This window comes from Uloborus diversus, chromosome 1, assembly GCF_026930045.1.
Source record: "Uloborus diversus isolate 005 chromosome 1, Udiv.v.3.1, whole genome shotgun sequence".
Taxonomy (NCBI): domain Eukaryota; kingdom Metazoa; phylum Arthropoda; class Arachnida; order Araneae; family Uloboridae; genus Uloborus; species Uloborus diversus.
This window is the reverse complement of record NC_072731.1, coordinates 6,665,671-6,683,395: the sequence shown is the minus strand read 5'-3', so window position 1 is coordinate 6,683,395 and position 17,725 is coordinate 6,665,671. Positions and strand designations below refer to the sequence as shown.

The 17,725-nt window shown below is 31.8% G+C and overlaps 1 protein-coding gene across 1 annotated transcript in view; it reads left to right on the top strand.

The window, feature by feature from the left end:
* Positions 1 to 13,782, top strand: part of LOC129227821 (uncharacterized) — a 52,301-nt gene extending 38,519 nt beyond the window's left edge. The window contains exons 17-25 of the mRNA XM_054862437.1: positions 111 to 251; positions 391 to 459; positions 1,095 to 1,206; positions 2,331 to 2,509; positions 5,492 to 5,592; positions 5,941 to 6,118; positions 10,266 to 10,370; positions 12,022 to 12,174; positions 13,562 to 13,782. Coding sequence (XP_054718412.1) covers positions 111 to 251; positions 391 to 459; positions 1,095 to 1,206; positions 2,331 to 2,509; positions 5,492 to 5,592; positions 5,941 to 6,118; positions 10,266 to 10,370; positions 12,022 to 12,174; positions 13,562 to 13,651 — 1,128 coding nt within the window. The 3' untranslated portion in view covers positions 13,652 to 13,782. The remainder of the gene's footprint in view (positions 1 to 110; positions 252 to 390; positions 460 to 1,094; positions 1,207 to 2,330; positions 2,510 to 5,491; positions 5,593 to 5,940; positions 6,119 to 10,265; positions 10,371 to 12,021; positions 12,175 to 13,561) is intronic.
* The last annotated feature ends 3,943 nt before the right edge of the window (positions 13,783 to 17,725 follow it).

Below are 17,725 nucleotides of genomic sequence, written 5' to 3'. Positions count from 1 at the left end.
TTTTTTGACTTTAATTAATGAATGAAATGCGTAATATCTCGTTTAAATTCATTGAATAACTTCTCTGTAATGCGTATTGTGTACTTAACATTTTTGTGTATGTACAATAGACCCAGTTTGACATAGCTGTTGCTAGTGAGATTATGGCAATATTGGCTTTGACGTCGGACATGGCAGATATGAAAACGAAACTTGGAAAAATTGTCATTGGTAATGATACTGAAAAAAATCCTGTCACTGCTGATGATTTGGTGAGCTACATCAATTATTCTAAGTACCTTGATGAAGGTTTGCTTTGCATTGTTTATGCATGATTTGCACATGTAAATGACTTTACTTAAAAAAAAACTTCAGATATATCTGTTAATTAATCACTGAAATTTTTTTTAGGGTGTTACTGGAGCACTGGCAGTTTTACTAAAAGATGCCATACGGCCTAATTTGATGCAGACTTTAGAAGTAAGAGCCAGTCATTTTAAATAACCTTCTTGTTATGTACAGTAAAATCTCAAATGTTTTGAAACAGTTAGGCGACATTTTTTGTTTTTAGCATTAAACAAAATCAGTTTTGTTTCAGATCAACAAAGATTTTGAACTATATTATGGATATTTTAAAAACATACATTTAATGATTGCCTGTCAAAACGCAGCATTCTTTCTTGTCTAGAAAATACTTAATTTAATGAATTATGTTTTTACTGCTCCATGATACTTTCATTTTACTATTTTCCATTCATTGTGCCTGTGTTCTTTTGAAATTCCTACTACTGTGGTTCAATTTCTTTTGTATGAGTTATAACATTTTTCATCTTTTATGCTCCCCCCCCCCTTAAGTTCAGGCACTTTTGGTGTGCAATAATACATTTTGTTCTAACTTTTTCCTTATAAATATTAAGTCAACTTAGTACTCAAAATGTGTTTCACTTTCTGAAATATTGTTTAATTTTTAGTAAGTGATTAGTGCAGCATAGCAAAGTGCATTTCTTGCACCGATGAATTGCTGTTGACTTAACCATGATTAGTTTTGTTTTCAAATACAAGAATGTTTTCCTGAATCTCAGTACTTAATTTATTTTCAGTATTTTCCTTTTTAGGGGACTCCTGTACTTGTGCATGCAGGGCCATTTGCAAACATTGCACATGGAAACTCATCCATCATTGCAGATAAACTAGCTTTAAAAATTGTCGGGGAGGGTGGATTTGTGGGTAACTCAATTTTTATAAAATTTTGAAATTACTTGCTTTGCCATATAATGTAGCTTATGCTAGAAGCCATTATCTGATATCTGAAATCTAATGATTCAAGTTTATTTCTGTCACATATACAAATAATTAAATCAGAGGTGCCCACCTGGGGGGCTGGGGGGTCGTCGTGGCGCAGAATGTTCCTTTGAAATTTTTTAGAAGGAGGGGGGGGGAGTTGAGGGGTATTTTTCTCATTTTTGGAGGGAGGTCTTTGCAATATTTACGGGGGTGCACCATAGCACTTAGGGGGGTGGGCACCCCTGATTAAATTATTATACTTCATATAATGTGTAGTTCTATACTTCTACAAAAAGTTAATTTAGTATTTTGTTTTTAACATAAAAGGATTCTAATCTGTCTAATCTAATGGGAAAATACATGAAGAGACTGTAATTGTTGATTTAAAAAATAAGCATGCTTTGCATGAAGAAAAGAGGAGACTAACCTATTTGATCAAAATATAATTTAAATTCAGTTTACATCAGTATTCAGATAAAATGCATAATTTTTCAACGTAACCGCGAAGATGTAAACAAACTAGTCAAGCCCACTTATTGGTATATCAGTTAGAAGAACATCCTGCTTGATGTGATAAATTTTCAATGAACCAAAACGCTGTAATTTGTCATTTTGATTGTGGAAGAGAAAACAAAAGTACTTATACAAATAATAATAATAATTATTAAGAAAAAAAAAAGAAATTGATTAATTAATTAAAAGGAATAACAAAATGACATTTTGATGCTTATTTTTATCTATTTATGCAGGGGGTGGGGACATTTCAAAAGTTTTGTTAATTATGAAAAAGAGATTTTTATTTCCCTCCAACTTCTAGCTCCATTGTTAAATAAATTATTCATGGCCTTATTAAACATTAGTGCTCCACAAACATGTATTAATTTGCTAAATTTTAGTTGTTTGATTAATTTATAAATAAAATAAACTTTTCAAAACGTTTTATTGCAGACGTTTCCAAATAACTGGCAAGAGATCACACTGAACAGATTTTTTTAGAATACTTTTTAAGGTAGACGTGATTTGATATATCTACCCGAAAATATATAATGCTATTCATTTATTTCTAGTCACTGAATCTGGTTTTGGTGCAGACATTGGCTTTGAAAAGTTTTGTGACATTAAGTGTCGTTATTCAGGCCTAGAACCAGATTGTGTAGTAATTGTTGCTACTATAAGAGCCTTGAAATTGCATGGAGGAGGACCTAATATACCAGCTGGAGCACTTCCTAAGGCATACTCAGAAGAGGTAAGGGCTTTAGAAAGGTTTTATTCTAAGTCATTGACAGCCATTCATTTTTGTAAATGCTCTTAAAACACACATGCATGAAATCTATGAATCTGCTAAGCAGGCCTGGGGTCACCTGGGGACTCATGATACCCACAGTCACACAAAGGTTACTCAAACTGAGAGTGGGTGTAGTTTGTGTGACTCTAAGCCCCCAAGTAGCTTATAAAAACCAACATTAATCAGGATTTCCACAGTTCAGGGAAGCCTAGAACTGCCAAAAAAAATTATTTTGATCAAAAATGTCAGAAAAACCATTAATTTTGACAAAACCCCATAAGATTATGAAAATGGAGCTGGAAAAATGTTAACTTTTGTTGGAATTAGGTTATTATGTTCTTTGGTCTCAGTGTTGAAACTGAAATGAGCATGTCTATTTGCATATGAAGCTTGCATTGAAGTACTTACCAAAGACTTACGCCAACAGTGGAAAGAAGCAATAAAGGATTTAAATATAAACAGGATTCGTACGCTCTCTCAAAACTCCTCCAATACTCCTTCATTTAGGAATTTTTTTTGAAAGGCTCTTCTAAGTTCTTCATTTAGGTTTGAACTTCTTCAAACTCCTTCTTTCTTAGTTCAAGACTACATAGTCTTCCTCTATGACAGTGTACTTTGATCGACAACTTAACTTCGTCACAAGGGCGAAGGTATAAGGGCAATTTTAATGTAGTAATTTTGTATATTTATTTTTTCGTAAATATGTGATTTACAAATTTATCATAAAAGTTATAAAAGTTGAAGGTGGAAATATTATTAGATGACTAAGACATTTCATAAATGAAGTAAACCATGCTTAAATGGTGCTTGGCTATTTTTTCAAGTTTTATGATCATTGCTTTTCCCTCCACCCCACTCTCAGCTGCAAAAGTCAGTTTGTCTAATTATTATTTAAAATATTTAAAAATACAAAAGCAGATGTACAATATTAAGTGATTGCGTTAAAGAACAATTGTTTAGCAAATTGCACTTATGATATTGTAAAATGAGTCATCCACAAGTGACGTCATGCTTTGAGGGGGAGACTGGTTCATGAAATTGTGACAAGGGGAAGAGAGAGGGTGACAAAAAGTGACATCACACAGTTATTGTTACAATATGTTTATAAAAAATATGATTGACAAGAGGAGGAGTTAGGTGAAGTGTGACAAAAAGGAAGGGGGGTCAAACATGTTGAAAAATCATGTTGAATCACATGACTTCCTTTTACTCCAATTTAATGTCATTTCCCCATTATTGGAAATTTTAATGTGATTCAATTGTTTACTCTCTAAATATCACCAACAGTGTCCAAATTGAAACCAAATTTGAAATTAAAAAAAAATTGCCAAATTTGTTGCCAAGTTGGCGACAAAATTTGGCGACCAATAGAGTGGTGATATATCGCCAAGTGTCCGACAAATTATAACATCACTTGAGTTTACATTGAAATTAACAATAATTTTCCCCCAAAAAGGGGCAAAAGATCCCCTCAGGAACATCCAAATGCAACCAAAAGGGAAGGTGCACAACTAGGCCCCACTAGGAGTCTACGTACCAAATTTCAAGTTTCTAGGACATACCGTTTTTGAGTTATGCGAGATACATACGTACATACAGACGTCACAGGAAAATTCGTTGTAATTAACTCGGGAATCGTCATTATGAATATTTCTCGTGTCTATACATTCATAGGCCCTTATCCACGTGTGGTTGTGTCGAAAAAAAAACTCAACATTCATTCGGGGGTGAGAAAAATGAAAATTAAGGCCGATTTTTTAGTGAAATTTTTTCCGTGAATACAATACTTCCTTTTTTGTAAAAGGAAGTAAAAAGTGTGACATCATTTAAGGAAAGCTCAATAGTACTCCTTCAAAATCTCAATTTACTCCTTCAAAACTCTTCTGAAATTCCTTCATTTTATTTCTGAAATTGACTACAAATCCTGTAAAGGAATATAATAATTTGTTGAGTAGTAATATAGTTTGCAGTGCGTAAAAAAAATAGAAGGAAAGTTTTCTCTCTTTGTGTTGCTTCAAAGACTCCTGTAGCCCCTTTCGTCTTTCTAGGTTTAACATTTGCACTTCTATGAGGCTAATGACTAAATGATTTAATAAGCAATCAAATAGGGTCATATCATGAAAAGTCAAAAAGTTCTGTTTCTTTCAGTTAATTATAGTTCGATTTATTGAACAACAAACTATGCAAGAGGCCATATAGATTCTTTTTATCTATCTAGTGTTTAAAAAAATCTTGCTTGTGTAGCAGAAATTTAGTTCTCCATCGATGTTATCATCCTTAAAATAAGTTTTGTGCAACATGATACACAAATTCTTTGTTCGGATAAATATGTATCTAAAATGTTCAAACAATGAAAAAAAAAAAAAACAAAAACAAAAAAACGCTCACATCAATTTTTAAATTGCACCGTAAAAGTTTTGTCAGAGGGGGGGATCCCACCTTACTTTTTTTCCCTAGTGTGAACCCTGTGAGGTAATTTCTTCTAGCTTTATTTGCTGATTAAATTTTTCATCAAATTCTGTCAAAATGCTTAGAATTGCCTTTGAATCAATTATTTCAGGAAGGGCATAAGTTCAATGGATTACTGTAGGACTTATGCCCTTTCTGGAATAATTGATTCATTTATAGTTGTTTTAGTTATATTGGGAAGTGAAACATTATAGTTTTTAGGAATTCTAGTATCTGTTTGGATATATGGTAACGTATCAATGGTTCCCTATATCATTGCAGGCCTTTTGCTAGAAGAGTTTTCTTATGTTGCCTTTAGGCAGGTTTTCAAATTGACTTTAATTTACTACCCCTCCTCCCCCTCAAAAAATCCTTTAATTGATGTATACATGTTTATTTTTCCAACTTTATTGCAATGTGAACATAATTATGTTTCATTATTTTGAATTAAAAAAAAAGAATCTCATAATATTTTTTTTTCTTTTTATCTTGTAGAACATTGAACTAGTTGAGAAAGGATTTTGTAATTTGAAGAAACACATACAGATCGCAAGTACCTTTGGATTACCTGTTATTGTTGCTCTAAATCGTTTTGGGTATATTTTTAGTGTTCTTTTTTTGCTCTAATTTAATTGATAATTTTTATTTGATTAAAGCAGTTGGGGCAGTTTTTTATGTTTCAATGTTTTGAACATAATATTGGAGTTTCATTTGAATCTAAAACAAAGTCTTTAAAAAAACATGTATTATCTGTTCAATTATTGTGAAATATTTCTCAGAGTTTTCTTTCTTTTCTCAAAAATTACATAGTTGATTTTTGACCTTTGTTTAGAGATTTATGATGCATTTTATTTCAATGCTTAGTAATTTAATGTTACATATTATGCAAAAAAGTTTAAAAAATGTTTCATAGTTCTATATTTCTAATATTGATGTTTATTTAGATCTGATACAGATGCCGAGTTAAATCTGGTAAAAGAGCTTTCAAACAAAAGCGGAGCTTTCCGCTGTGTTATCTGCAGCCATTTTTCTGAAGGTGGTAAAGGTGCAAAAGAATTAGCTGAGGCAGTTATTGCTGCAACTGAACAAAGCTCCAAATTCCAGTTTCTGTATGACTTGAATGTAAGTAAAGCCTCATTTGAAGCATTTAAGTTTTTTTTATCAGATCACTTAAGTTTGATTTCAATCTTACTTGTTCAGCCTCTCACAGACACCAGCCCTAGCAAATAAAATACTGTCATCCCCACGTAATATAACCCTACTAATATTCTGCTTATTAGAATAAAATCTATAAAAGAAAAAAAGAAACTAGTATGTTGTGGCCATCACAAAACTTTCTTCTATATCTTTCTTATAATTCTGATCCCTCCCCATGCTTAACAAGGAAGCAATATTCCCAACAAAAACAAAATTACATGTGCCAAAACTTGACGACCATCCCAATTCTTGATTCATCTCAGAAGTAAAGCAAAGAATGAAAATTGAAAATTATTTTAAAAGCCTTGCTTAAAATAATTACAAACATTTATTTGTTAACAAACACGAGATGGCAACAGTTAAAACTTTAAATCATTAAGATAATATTTTCGATCATTTCCATGCAATTAAAATCACGAGATAAACGCAGACGACAGTCTATTACGATTTGTCTTTCTTATTGCTGCAATTATAAAGCTGTTTTTATTCACACAAATAAAAGAAATCAGCCCCCCCCCCCTGGAGCAAATGGCGCCAAAATTGAACCAACACCTGTTTACATATGGATTCATATTTATTCCAAATTTCATCCAGAATGTAGCATTACTTCTTCAGATACGGCACTCAAAATGGGAAAGAAAGAACGTTGGATTGCGCCACCCCCCTTTTCAGCAGCTGACGCCAAAATAGAATCATTTCTTATACCCTCTAAGGGTTTCTTGTGGATAAATTTTTGTTTGATTACGTTCATTATTTCTTGAGATACAGCAGTCACAACTGACAACAAAAAACGTTCTATAGCCCAACCCCCGTTTGAGCTATTAACACCAAAATTGAATCGGGACCTGTACCTGTTAGGGGCAACATATGGACCAAATTTTATTTGATGCTGCCAGTTACTTCCTGGGGAATAGCAGTCACGCAAAACTCAAAAAACGTCCCATTGCTCCAGCCCCTTGGAGGAATTCGCCTCAAAAACCAATGGGCACAAGTTCTCATAGGGGCACATGCGTGTACAAAATTTCGTTCGATTTTATGCAGTAGTTTTTTGCTGTAGAGCAGCCACAAAAAACTGGTCACACACACACAGAGAGACATTTTCCAAAAATGGTCAAAATGGACTCGGCACACCTCAAAATGTTCGAATCCGTCAAAATTCGAAATTCGAAAATTTGCACGAATCCAACTTACTTCTATATATTAGATATAGAAGAAAGTAAAAACAAATATTTCCCCATAGATGTAATTTTAAAGATCTACATTTAATCAAATACTTTCCCTGTATAATCCAATAACACTGATCTGTTTTTGTAAATATTTTTGCTTATTTTGAATAAATTGAATAATAATAATAAGTAGTATAAAGACAACATAAAGATGTTTTTAATGGACAATATTGGAAGCATTATGGAAAAGTTCAATAAGACTTGAATGTGAAGGTGATACTTCACTGCAAACACAGTAGTCAAATTATTGCCCCTTATCTATCTTTACTTTGTCTTGCTGAAAGTCTGGATGTCTGGATCTCTGTTACGTGCATAGGGCCTTGACCGTTATTTTCATGAAATTTGGCACAAAATTAGTTCGTACCTTGAAGCGATTTTTCAAAAATTCAATTTTGCTCTTTTTTATTCCAATTTAATGAACATTTTACCAAGCAAATTATCATAATGTGGATGAACTAACTATAATAACATGGACTAGCAAATAACATGGACGAGCAAACTACTCTATGCGAACATGGGTGAACAAATTAACATAGCAAATCGGCGAGAAATTCATCATCCAATATTTGTAAATATGCAAGCGAACCAAATGAATTTTTTTCTACTACTTACGGGTACCTCTAGTAATGAATAATAGGCTCTGTAAAATCTGAGAGACGATTATTACGTTCATCATAGTTTGGAAATGGAGATACAAAAATGTCCCCATGACACTTTCAGCTATCAATCCCCCATTATGGACCTTTTCAAAAAATAATGTAAGGGGTGCCAGAACTAAGCTTTTGTAATTTGAGCTTTAAGTTACTCATAATTTAAAAACTTAGGTGCATATGTTGAGTGCTGGATGTGGTGAATGAGGGGAAGAGAACAGGTAACGAGCAACCAAGCATTCGCTTGAACAATTTTGTTACATACTAATACATAATAAATACATAAACACATACAAAATAATACAAATATTGAAGTGCTATCTTATTTTATTGCTTATTGAACTTAGTTCAAAAACATTTTATTACTAAAATTTCTTTCTTTCAAATGACTACTGATTTATTAGTTATCAATTTGGTAAGATAAAGAATGTCTCCTCAATTAACGAACCCCTGAACAAACGTTAAACAAAAACTACATTGCAAACATTTGTTCACGGGTGAGCCAAGCCAATTTTTCCACATTCTATTTCACTTGATTACTGTGTTTTTAAGTGTTTCATGTTTTTGTATGTGTTTATGTATTTATTATGTATTAGTATGTAACAAAATTGTTTAAGCGAGTGCTTGGTTGCTCGTTAGCTGTTCTGTTCCCCTCAATCACCATATCTGGTTTAAACCCTCATCAGAGTTGGTACGGTGGTGATTAGTGGGGTTTAAATAAATAAATAAAATACCCCTGAATAAAATTATGTTACAGCTAATTTGTTCGAAAGGGGAAACACATGATGCAAACAAACTTACATTTATATGTTTCTATCCACCGTTATCTGCCCTGATCAAGCATCGTTCAATTGGTGATATTTTTGACAAGTTTGTGAAATTAAGAGAAATACATAAATTATGAAAGATACTTTTACTTTTTGAATTAAAATATGTCAGCCATTTAAAGTTTATGGTTACATCTGCCAATCAAAGTGTCAGTTTTTCAATTCTCGTCTTTGAAAGCGTTTTACGTCAGCCGCATCTGCTAGATCTAACATGTGACACTTTTAGCTACAATCATTGGTTAATTTGCAAGCAGTCCCATTCAATGAGTTGCAATGAGACCTTTTTTAGCTTCCATGTCCCGGTTATATATATAAGGGAGGGTGGTGTGAAACAGGTAGGCCTTTGTATCCCCCCGCCCCCCATGTAAGTGGCGATGCATACGTATGTGGTGTTTACATTAACACCCCCCAAGTTTTAATCAGTCCCAGTGAAGCAGCAGTGAAGCAGCATGGCGCAACCAGGCTTAAAATCTAAAAAATAATACATTTCTTAAAAAAAAGAGGTTTTCTAACTTGTAATTAGTCGAAGACCAGCTAATTTTTTTGATCGTCAATAATATTACGTTATTCTGACACCATCCACCTACAAACTACGATAGTCATTCCGTTTGTTTCTTTTTTAAATTATTGAAATAAAAAATGTGCCTTTGGGAAAAATGGGTTGGGCAAAGAGAGTATAGGGTTTAATCACATATTTATTTATGATTTCTTGACGTATGTGCTGACTTAGATTTTCTATTTCAATAGGATAAGTGCAACTTTAAAAAACTATTTTTTAGGATGGCAATTAATTAGTCTATTAATTCAATCAGTTATTTCTTAATGTTTTATAAACAAATGTTCTGACTTTAAATTGGATAAAAACAACTGTTTCATATCTTTTTTTATAATGGCAGGTAGCTAGTCAACTATTTTAATCATTTATAACTTCATATTTGACTGGCAAATGTACCAAATCACAATTAATTAAGCTTACCCGCTTTGGGCTCCCTAGTAGGGCAAAGCGGGTTTTTCAAATGTTTGTTAAAAGTGACAATAAATAAATATTGGGTTTGAAATAATACAAAAATCACTTTTTATTTTGAAGTTCAAGAACTCTGCTAGGGAGAAAAACCGAAATTGTTGCGATTAAAGTCCAAAAACTACAATTTTCGAGTGTTCTTCCAAAACCTACCCGCTTTCCCCCTATATTTTGAATGGAAAATTGAATTTAGATGAATTAAAAAACAGGATTATTTTGTAATATCAGCATTTCATTTTTATTATTACTACTTCTTGTCTTGAAATACAGTGAAACTAATATAATTTGTGTACTCTGTTCTAGAAATATTTTTGTAATTAATTTATTACCTTCTCTCTCTTTTTGAAGCTTTCTATTGTAGATAAAATTACAATTATTGCAAAACAATATGGAGCTGATGGAATCCAGCTGACACCTCAAGCGGAAGAAATGATCAATCTGTTTGAATCACAGGTAAAACTAAGCAGTTTATTGAATAACTGCAGTCATAATAAATGTATCATTATTACACACTAGCAGTTTCTGTACAGTGATGCCCATGCTAAAAATTTAATGGAAGTCCATTGAATAAAAAAATTGATGCCCCCTCCCCCTCTGATATGAAATGATCATTTTTCTTTGTATAAAATGCGTGCACACCTTTTCAAAAAAAAAAAAAAAAAACTATTAAAGTTTCTTTGGAATTTAAAACTTTTTGTCAAATCATTAAATTAGATTTACAGTTGCTTTAAAACCCTATTTAGCGAGTGAAGCAATATTTACTGCAATTTAAAATATTTCGCCAAATAAACAAAAAAAGACATCAAATTATGTCTTTCAAATGTAAAAATAGTTCTGCAACTCTATTGCTTATCGCCAAACTCCACAGCAACCACGCTATCATAATCCATCTGTCTAACGAAAAAAAAAACCATCCAGTGTAACATTAAAAAATCATTGTCAAAAAAAAAAAGAAGAAAATGTCGTACATTTCACTCGGATAAAAACAAATCAAAAGTTTCTTTTCTTTCAAAACAAATCGCCAAAACAATGAATTACATTTACGGTTGCTTTAAAACAATAATCCTTAACCGAACTGCTCAGCGCCAAGCGACCACGCTACCGGAACCCAGCGCTTTTGCGAGTGAAGCGGATGTTTTTTCTTTGGACATAATAAATGTTTCGCCAAACAAACAAAAAAGTATGAAATCACATTAACAGTAGCTTTCAAATCTTTATATATTAGGAGCTGCATTGCCCGTCCTACCTTGAGAATAAAAATTGTATCAAGTGACATATATTCAACAATCAGGCTTAAATAAAAGAAAAAAAAACACCATGCAAAATCACCCTTCCAAACAATGACGACAGATATTGAAATACTTTTAAGAAATTAAAATACGAAAGATGGATTTTAAAAGCGTAACCATGGAAACATGAAATAAAATAAGTTTAAGAAATCAGATGCAAAATAAGGAAATAAACAATGGATTCAAAAAGCGTAACCATGGAAACGCGAAAATAAAATGGTTGACAACCTGAATCAAAATGACATATTTCGAAATTGATTTAAAAACGCTTGTAACTTTTTTTCTTTGAAGATAGAAGCTAATTTTCTCGACCATAGGTCGAGAGAGATCTGGAGTAAAAAATCTCACTTTTTCCAATGCTGTCAAAAAGAAAACTGTGGTACAATTCCTTCACTTTTTATTGATAGATTTAATGAAGAAAGTAGTGTCTAAATTTAAGCTAAGCCTAAAGAAGTTCGAGCTAAAAACGCATATTACGCACGCTGTAATTAAGTTAGAGCATTGAAACAAAGTGTTTAGAACGTGGAACATTCTACCCTTTTCAATGATATATAATATTAATATGTGCAAGTAATTTTTCACTCCCATATTCGGGAATTAATGTGAAATTTGGGCCTAAATTGGAATAAAAAAAGAACTATTTATCTGATTTTTTCGAATTATAGCTTATGTCACTCAGTAAGAAAGCACCTTTCATATAGTGAAGGAAATTTTCAAGTAGGTGCAGTGGTTCCAGAGATTACCTTGAACATACAAAAATCCGCCCTCTCTCTGTATAATATTAGTATAGATTTAAATTTTTCTTTTTATTTAAGGGTTTTGGTAAGCTGCCTATATGCATGGCAAAAACTCCACTGTCCTTAACAGACAACCCCGCAAAGAAAGGAGCTCCTGAAAACTTCATTTTGCCAATAACTGATGTCAAGCTAAGTGCAGGCGCAGGCTTTGTGTACCCTCTAGTTGGAGCAGTAAGTTTAAATTTTCAATAACATCAGAGAAGTTATGTTCAGTTAACAGTTTCATTTATATCAATAGACTTATCACATAATGTTTGGTTTAAATTTTTTTCATGTAATTCGCAACTCCAGCACTCGAATACGCTACCTTGCGGAGATTTACAAAACTGCCGACAAAACTAAAACATTGCGTTCCATGTGTTCATTTTGGGCAAAACAAATAGTTTGTTGTGTGTATTTTTTTTATTTGCGTAATTCATCATTTGGAATCGTCATCCGCAACAGCGTAACATCAAAAATATCTGATATAAACTGTGAGTACACATTTTATTTATCTTGTTCTGAGTGAATTTAAATAAATATCAGTTTTTCAATTCGATGAAAAAAAAAACGAACTTAACAACATTGACTGGACACTTTTCCTTAACCTAATTCCACATAAAAGATTTAAATAACCTTTGTTACTACAGTATCCTACTGAAATAGACAGTATGCAGATAAATTTTCTTGAAAATATTTATCGCAGAACAGATTGAAAAATCCAGAAAGAACGTTAAGAATTTGAACAATAAAAAATAAAAGTTCGCCAAAAATCTGTTTATAGGGTTATGGTTAAAATTGTGTGAAAGAATAATGTATCTTGACAAGATTTCGCATATCAGGTAAATCATTTCCATGACGAATGAATTAAATGCATGATTTCTTTGGATATCCAATCATATAGTCATAGAAATAAATTATCTAGTGTTAAACATTACTCTTGATAGTCTGTCACTTATGTGCACTATGTGACAAAAATGTCCACAAATGCCGGAAATGTCATGAAACTGAACTTAATATGTACTAATGTATAGAAAAAACGGTACAAAATGAAAATGCCATTCGAAGCGAACCAAAAATTTATGAATTCCGAATTCAACATCGTGAAAATGGCTGCTTCAGAACAACTTACTGTGTGTTCTGCATAATTTTTTACTTTCGTAATACTTTTTGATTTCTAATCTCTTTCTACATGGGTCAGAATAACCAAAAGACTTTGAAAAATCTTTTCAAATGAATAAAGAACAAAAAATCATACATGCGAACAAAAATATCTATCATTTCCTAAGTTTAGAAGCAATTTATATGTTACAGCATGCGTTTGTTTTAGTTTTTTCATCGGCCATTAGACAGTGGCTGCAGCGCCCCCTATAGTTTGTTGGAGTTGCGAATAGCAAATGTTACAGTTTGCAATTTTTTTAAAATTTTTTTTGCACAATAAAAATTTTAAGAACCAAGCAAAAGGTTAATATTAACTCTTTTATGAACAGCACAAATTATTTTAAATTGTTACATTTTTCAAAAACATTTCAATATTTTCTTACAAATAGCTAATTGTTTCTTTAAAAACTTTTTCTAGATAATGACGATGCCTGGTTTATCAACACGGCCTTGCTTTTATGATATTGACATAGATCCGGACACTGGAAATATTGAAGGCTTATTTTAAATGATATGTCATGAGCGTTAAAAGATGTTGACTAACTGACCTTCGAAACAAGGCCATTTGACAATCAACAAGTAAACATTATTTTGATTCCAGAACTGATAAAAATGTTAATTTTTATTTTTGTATTAAAAAAACTCAAATTTTAGTCTGTTTCTTCTTCAAAGATTTTTAAAAACAAAAATTAAGATAAACATTTTCTGTAGTTTTTAAGAATTTTAAAAAGTTAAGTATGAAAAGTTATAGAATCAAATTTTGAGCAAATCTTTGCATCGAGTAGTTATTAGGTTTGTGCCGATAAGCAAATTGACAATTACCAATAAATCGGCTGTTGATAATTGACAGATTAATGATCATGATTTTTGAGATTACAATTTCTGCATTAGTTTTTTTTTTTTTTTCCAACTTCTGATAGGAAATTGTTAGTAAAGTTACATTATGTTAACTAGAGATGAAAACTGAAATATTTTATTTAGTTAGTTACCTGTGTTTAGAAGAAGTTGCTGTGAGGATTAATTTCAATATATCATTTAGTTATTTTGTATTGTTTGTCCGTAATTCAGGCAATACACTTTCATACTGCACTTTATACTCATGTTGCGGAAGTTACATAAAGCAGCTGTTGCATTAAGTTTCTCGTTAATAAATTTATTCATCTCGGTTTCTTGTTCAAAGAATACTTAAAAATTTGAAAATTATTAAAAGGTATTTGAAAAATATTTTCCAATCCCATTAATGTACAAAATTTGGCTGAATACCAATTACCGCAAATTAATCGGTGTATCCCTAGTTGTCATGCATCTGAAAACAGCTATTATTGTAGTAAATATTATACACACACACTTATCATAACCAACAAAATTTTATTCCACAAAAAAAGTACAACAAATATTTAAACAGAATTTTGAATACAAATCTGCATAGGAATTTGGATAATAAACTAGAGCTCAACTAAACATATCACTGAAATTTGTTATTGGCATACCACATTACATTATATGTACTCTTCATCATAGGTATGTCACTTGATTTGGCAACTTGGTTTTTTTCTGCATTAGTAAAAATAGGTACTCCTCTTATTCTTATGTTACATTTTATAACAAATATATTTTTCAAAACTCGGCCTGACCATGTTACCATAACTCTGCTTATTTGATATTTTAATCAAACTGCCAAATACAGTAAACTCCCAATTATCTGTGGGTGGCTTATCTGCACTGCAGATTATCTGCAGCCTTTCAAACTTTCAAAAATTTATTTTTTTCCAGCGATAATTCACTGAATCTAGATAAATGCACCCATTTTTACTTAACAAGTGAAAAATCTATTTTTAAACTTTTCCTACCTCTTTCTTTTTCCAATGACATCAAAACCTGACAAGTTGAAAACTGATTTTTAGATGTACACTACTTACTGCCATAGATCTACACTACTTATGCACTCAAATAAATGAGTGAGCAGCCCAGATTTTTTTTTTTTTTTTTTGAAAAATTTCCCTCCCTCCCCTATACCTTTTTTATATAACCTAGCTTGATCTATTTCTGTTAATCTGCTTACCTAATTGGCAGACGTATGTGTGTACTCTGTTCGCAAAAATGAGCAATCCTTTTTTAGTTCTTAAGTACAGTTATTGTTTTTAGCTATTCTATTGTTTTAATGTATGAGAGTGGTTTTGATTTATGTACAAGCTATTGCATACACTGGTATCGTGTTTTACCTGTTTTGTGGATTATCCTAGAAATTACCTTATCTGCGGTTACCTTGCTACTCTATTTGGCGGATAATTGAGAGTTAACTATAAGTGATTTTGATGAATAAAATAAAAAACAATCATCAAGATTAAAACTGCACCAAGTAGCATAGCTTATAGGAAAAGTACTTAAATACTAGTAATGCTGATTTCACACCAGCCCACGAGAGTTGGCAAAGATTTTCATTTCAACACAAATGGCTTCCCACTCATATCACAGAGCAATCAACAAATCATGTAGGGGTCAGTCTGAGCTTTTTTTTCTCCCGTTTTGAGAAATAATTTTTTTTTATATCACTAAAAGCATTTTTAGTTACACAATTCTATTTGAAATCTCTCTGGGAAATTTTCAGAAAATGAGACTTTTGCACCAAATTTAAAGGACTTGGAAATTTGAGGAGTTTTTTTTTTTTTTTTTAAGCAGAAGTTTTGTTTTGAGGCTAGTTTATTAACCTTAAAAGTTGTGATATTGCCATTTATAGGAAAAAAAATTGTGAATGAGCTGTAAACCAAAACCAATTTGTATATGTATTGAAACATGTCATTGTCCTCTAAAAAATGCAGTTATATGAACATAATATTTAATGACAAAATAAATGACAGGTAATGCTGGCAACACTAGCCGAACCAGTGAGGATTTTTTATGGGAAGCAGTGGTAGAAGTTGGATTGCCTTTAGGCATTTTGCAGTGGCGACAAAGGCAGAGGAAGTATGTCACATGCTTGCATAGAAGGGGGGGGGGAGACAGGAATTTTGCTTCTGTCATACCCAATTTGAAACCAGCAGAACTAGAGATGGGCATAATCGAGAGATTTGCATGAAACTACTCCAGAAGTGCAGCAATCGATTATGAAACCATTTTAGAGATTCCATGGATTACTGATCATTTGCTTGTGAGAATCACCAGATCAATTATGCCCCGCACTAAACAATACACATACAATGTCTTACTCTGTAAATACAAGCACTTACTTATAATAAAAATTGCAAGAAATGTATTTTGAATACATATTGCGTAGAACTTTGTACCCTTGAAATATAGTGCTCTTTCTAAAAGAGCTATAAATAAAATGTCTTTAGAATTCATCACTACATTCACAATGAAACATCGTATTTGTAATAAATATCAGTAACACATACATCTCATAATGCATGCATTTTTATTTCTAACAAAAATTGCAACAAGAAATGTTTAAGCAAAATTTTGAATGAAATACAAATTTGCATATTGTTATAGAGTTTAACCAAAGATAATATACATAAAAAATGACTCTTAAAAAAATACTCTTCCAAGTTTCATCACATACAGTCGGACCTCCAGCAAATTGCCAGAAAAAAATTCGATATATAGAATCAATCTTAGTTTATCATAAAAATCTCCTAAAACATTAAAGCTAATTTTCGCTAACTGTAATGCCGTTTCATATTTTTGAGTGAGTTTTCTGTAAGTTTCAGCATTTTATTACGGCTTTCTCATTCTTATAATAGCCGGAACTCTGCTTGCACAAATGCTAAATTCACCAGAAATGACATATATCTTTGCACCTTCATACATCTTCATTCTTCGGCAATTCCACCTGATCCGCAACATTAGGGGATTTTTGTTTTGACAATGTAATCGAGAGAAAAGTAAAAAATCAATCTACTTAACTTAAATAACTTTCACTAAAGCTAAAAAGAGTAGGAATGATAATCAAGCGACAATAGGGATAACTTGAAACTGATTTTACTGTATTACTGGTTGCAACTAAGATTTGAAATAAACTTGAGGGAATTTAAGAACTCCAGAATGGAACAATGACCTACCTACACGCCCCTCAGCCCCAGATTCTTTAAGTTTCGTACCAACCTTCAGTGAACATAATTTTCTCCCCTAACTTTCTTTTTTCATGATACAAAGTCTAAAGTGGAAAAAAAAATCCATGAATGTCTCGATTTTTTTTTTTTTTTTTTTGATACATATAAACAATTTTTCTGTGTAATGAACATGAAAAATTGCTAGGATTTCAATATATAGAAAATTTTGATATGTGGAAGTTCGATATCTGGAGGTTCGACTGTATCATTGTTTACTTTTATGTAATGTCAATTAGGATATAGATGTATACTTATATGAATAATATCTATGACGATCCTATTTCATTTACATCACTAAAAGATATTTAAGGGATTCACAATGAACAGCTTATATTTATATTTAGAAATGAAGCACTGAAATTATCTAACTACACAGACCAACAAAAATGTAAAATAACAAAATATATATATCTTAACTTAATTTTAAGTAAACAAAGATAACTACATTCGTTAAATCTGGATCTTTATTT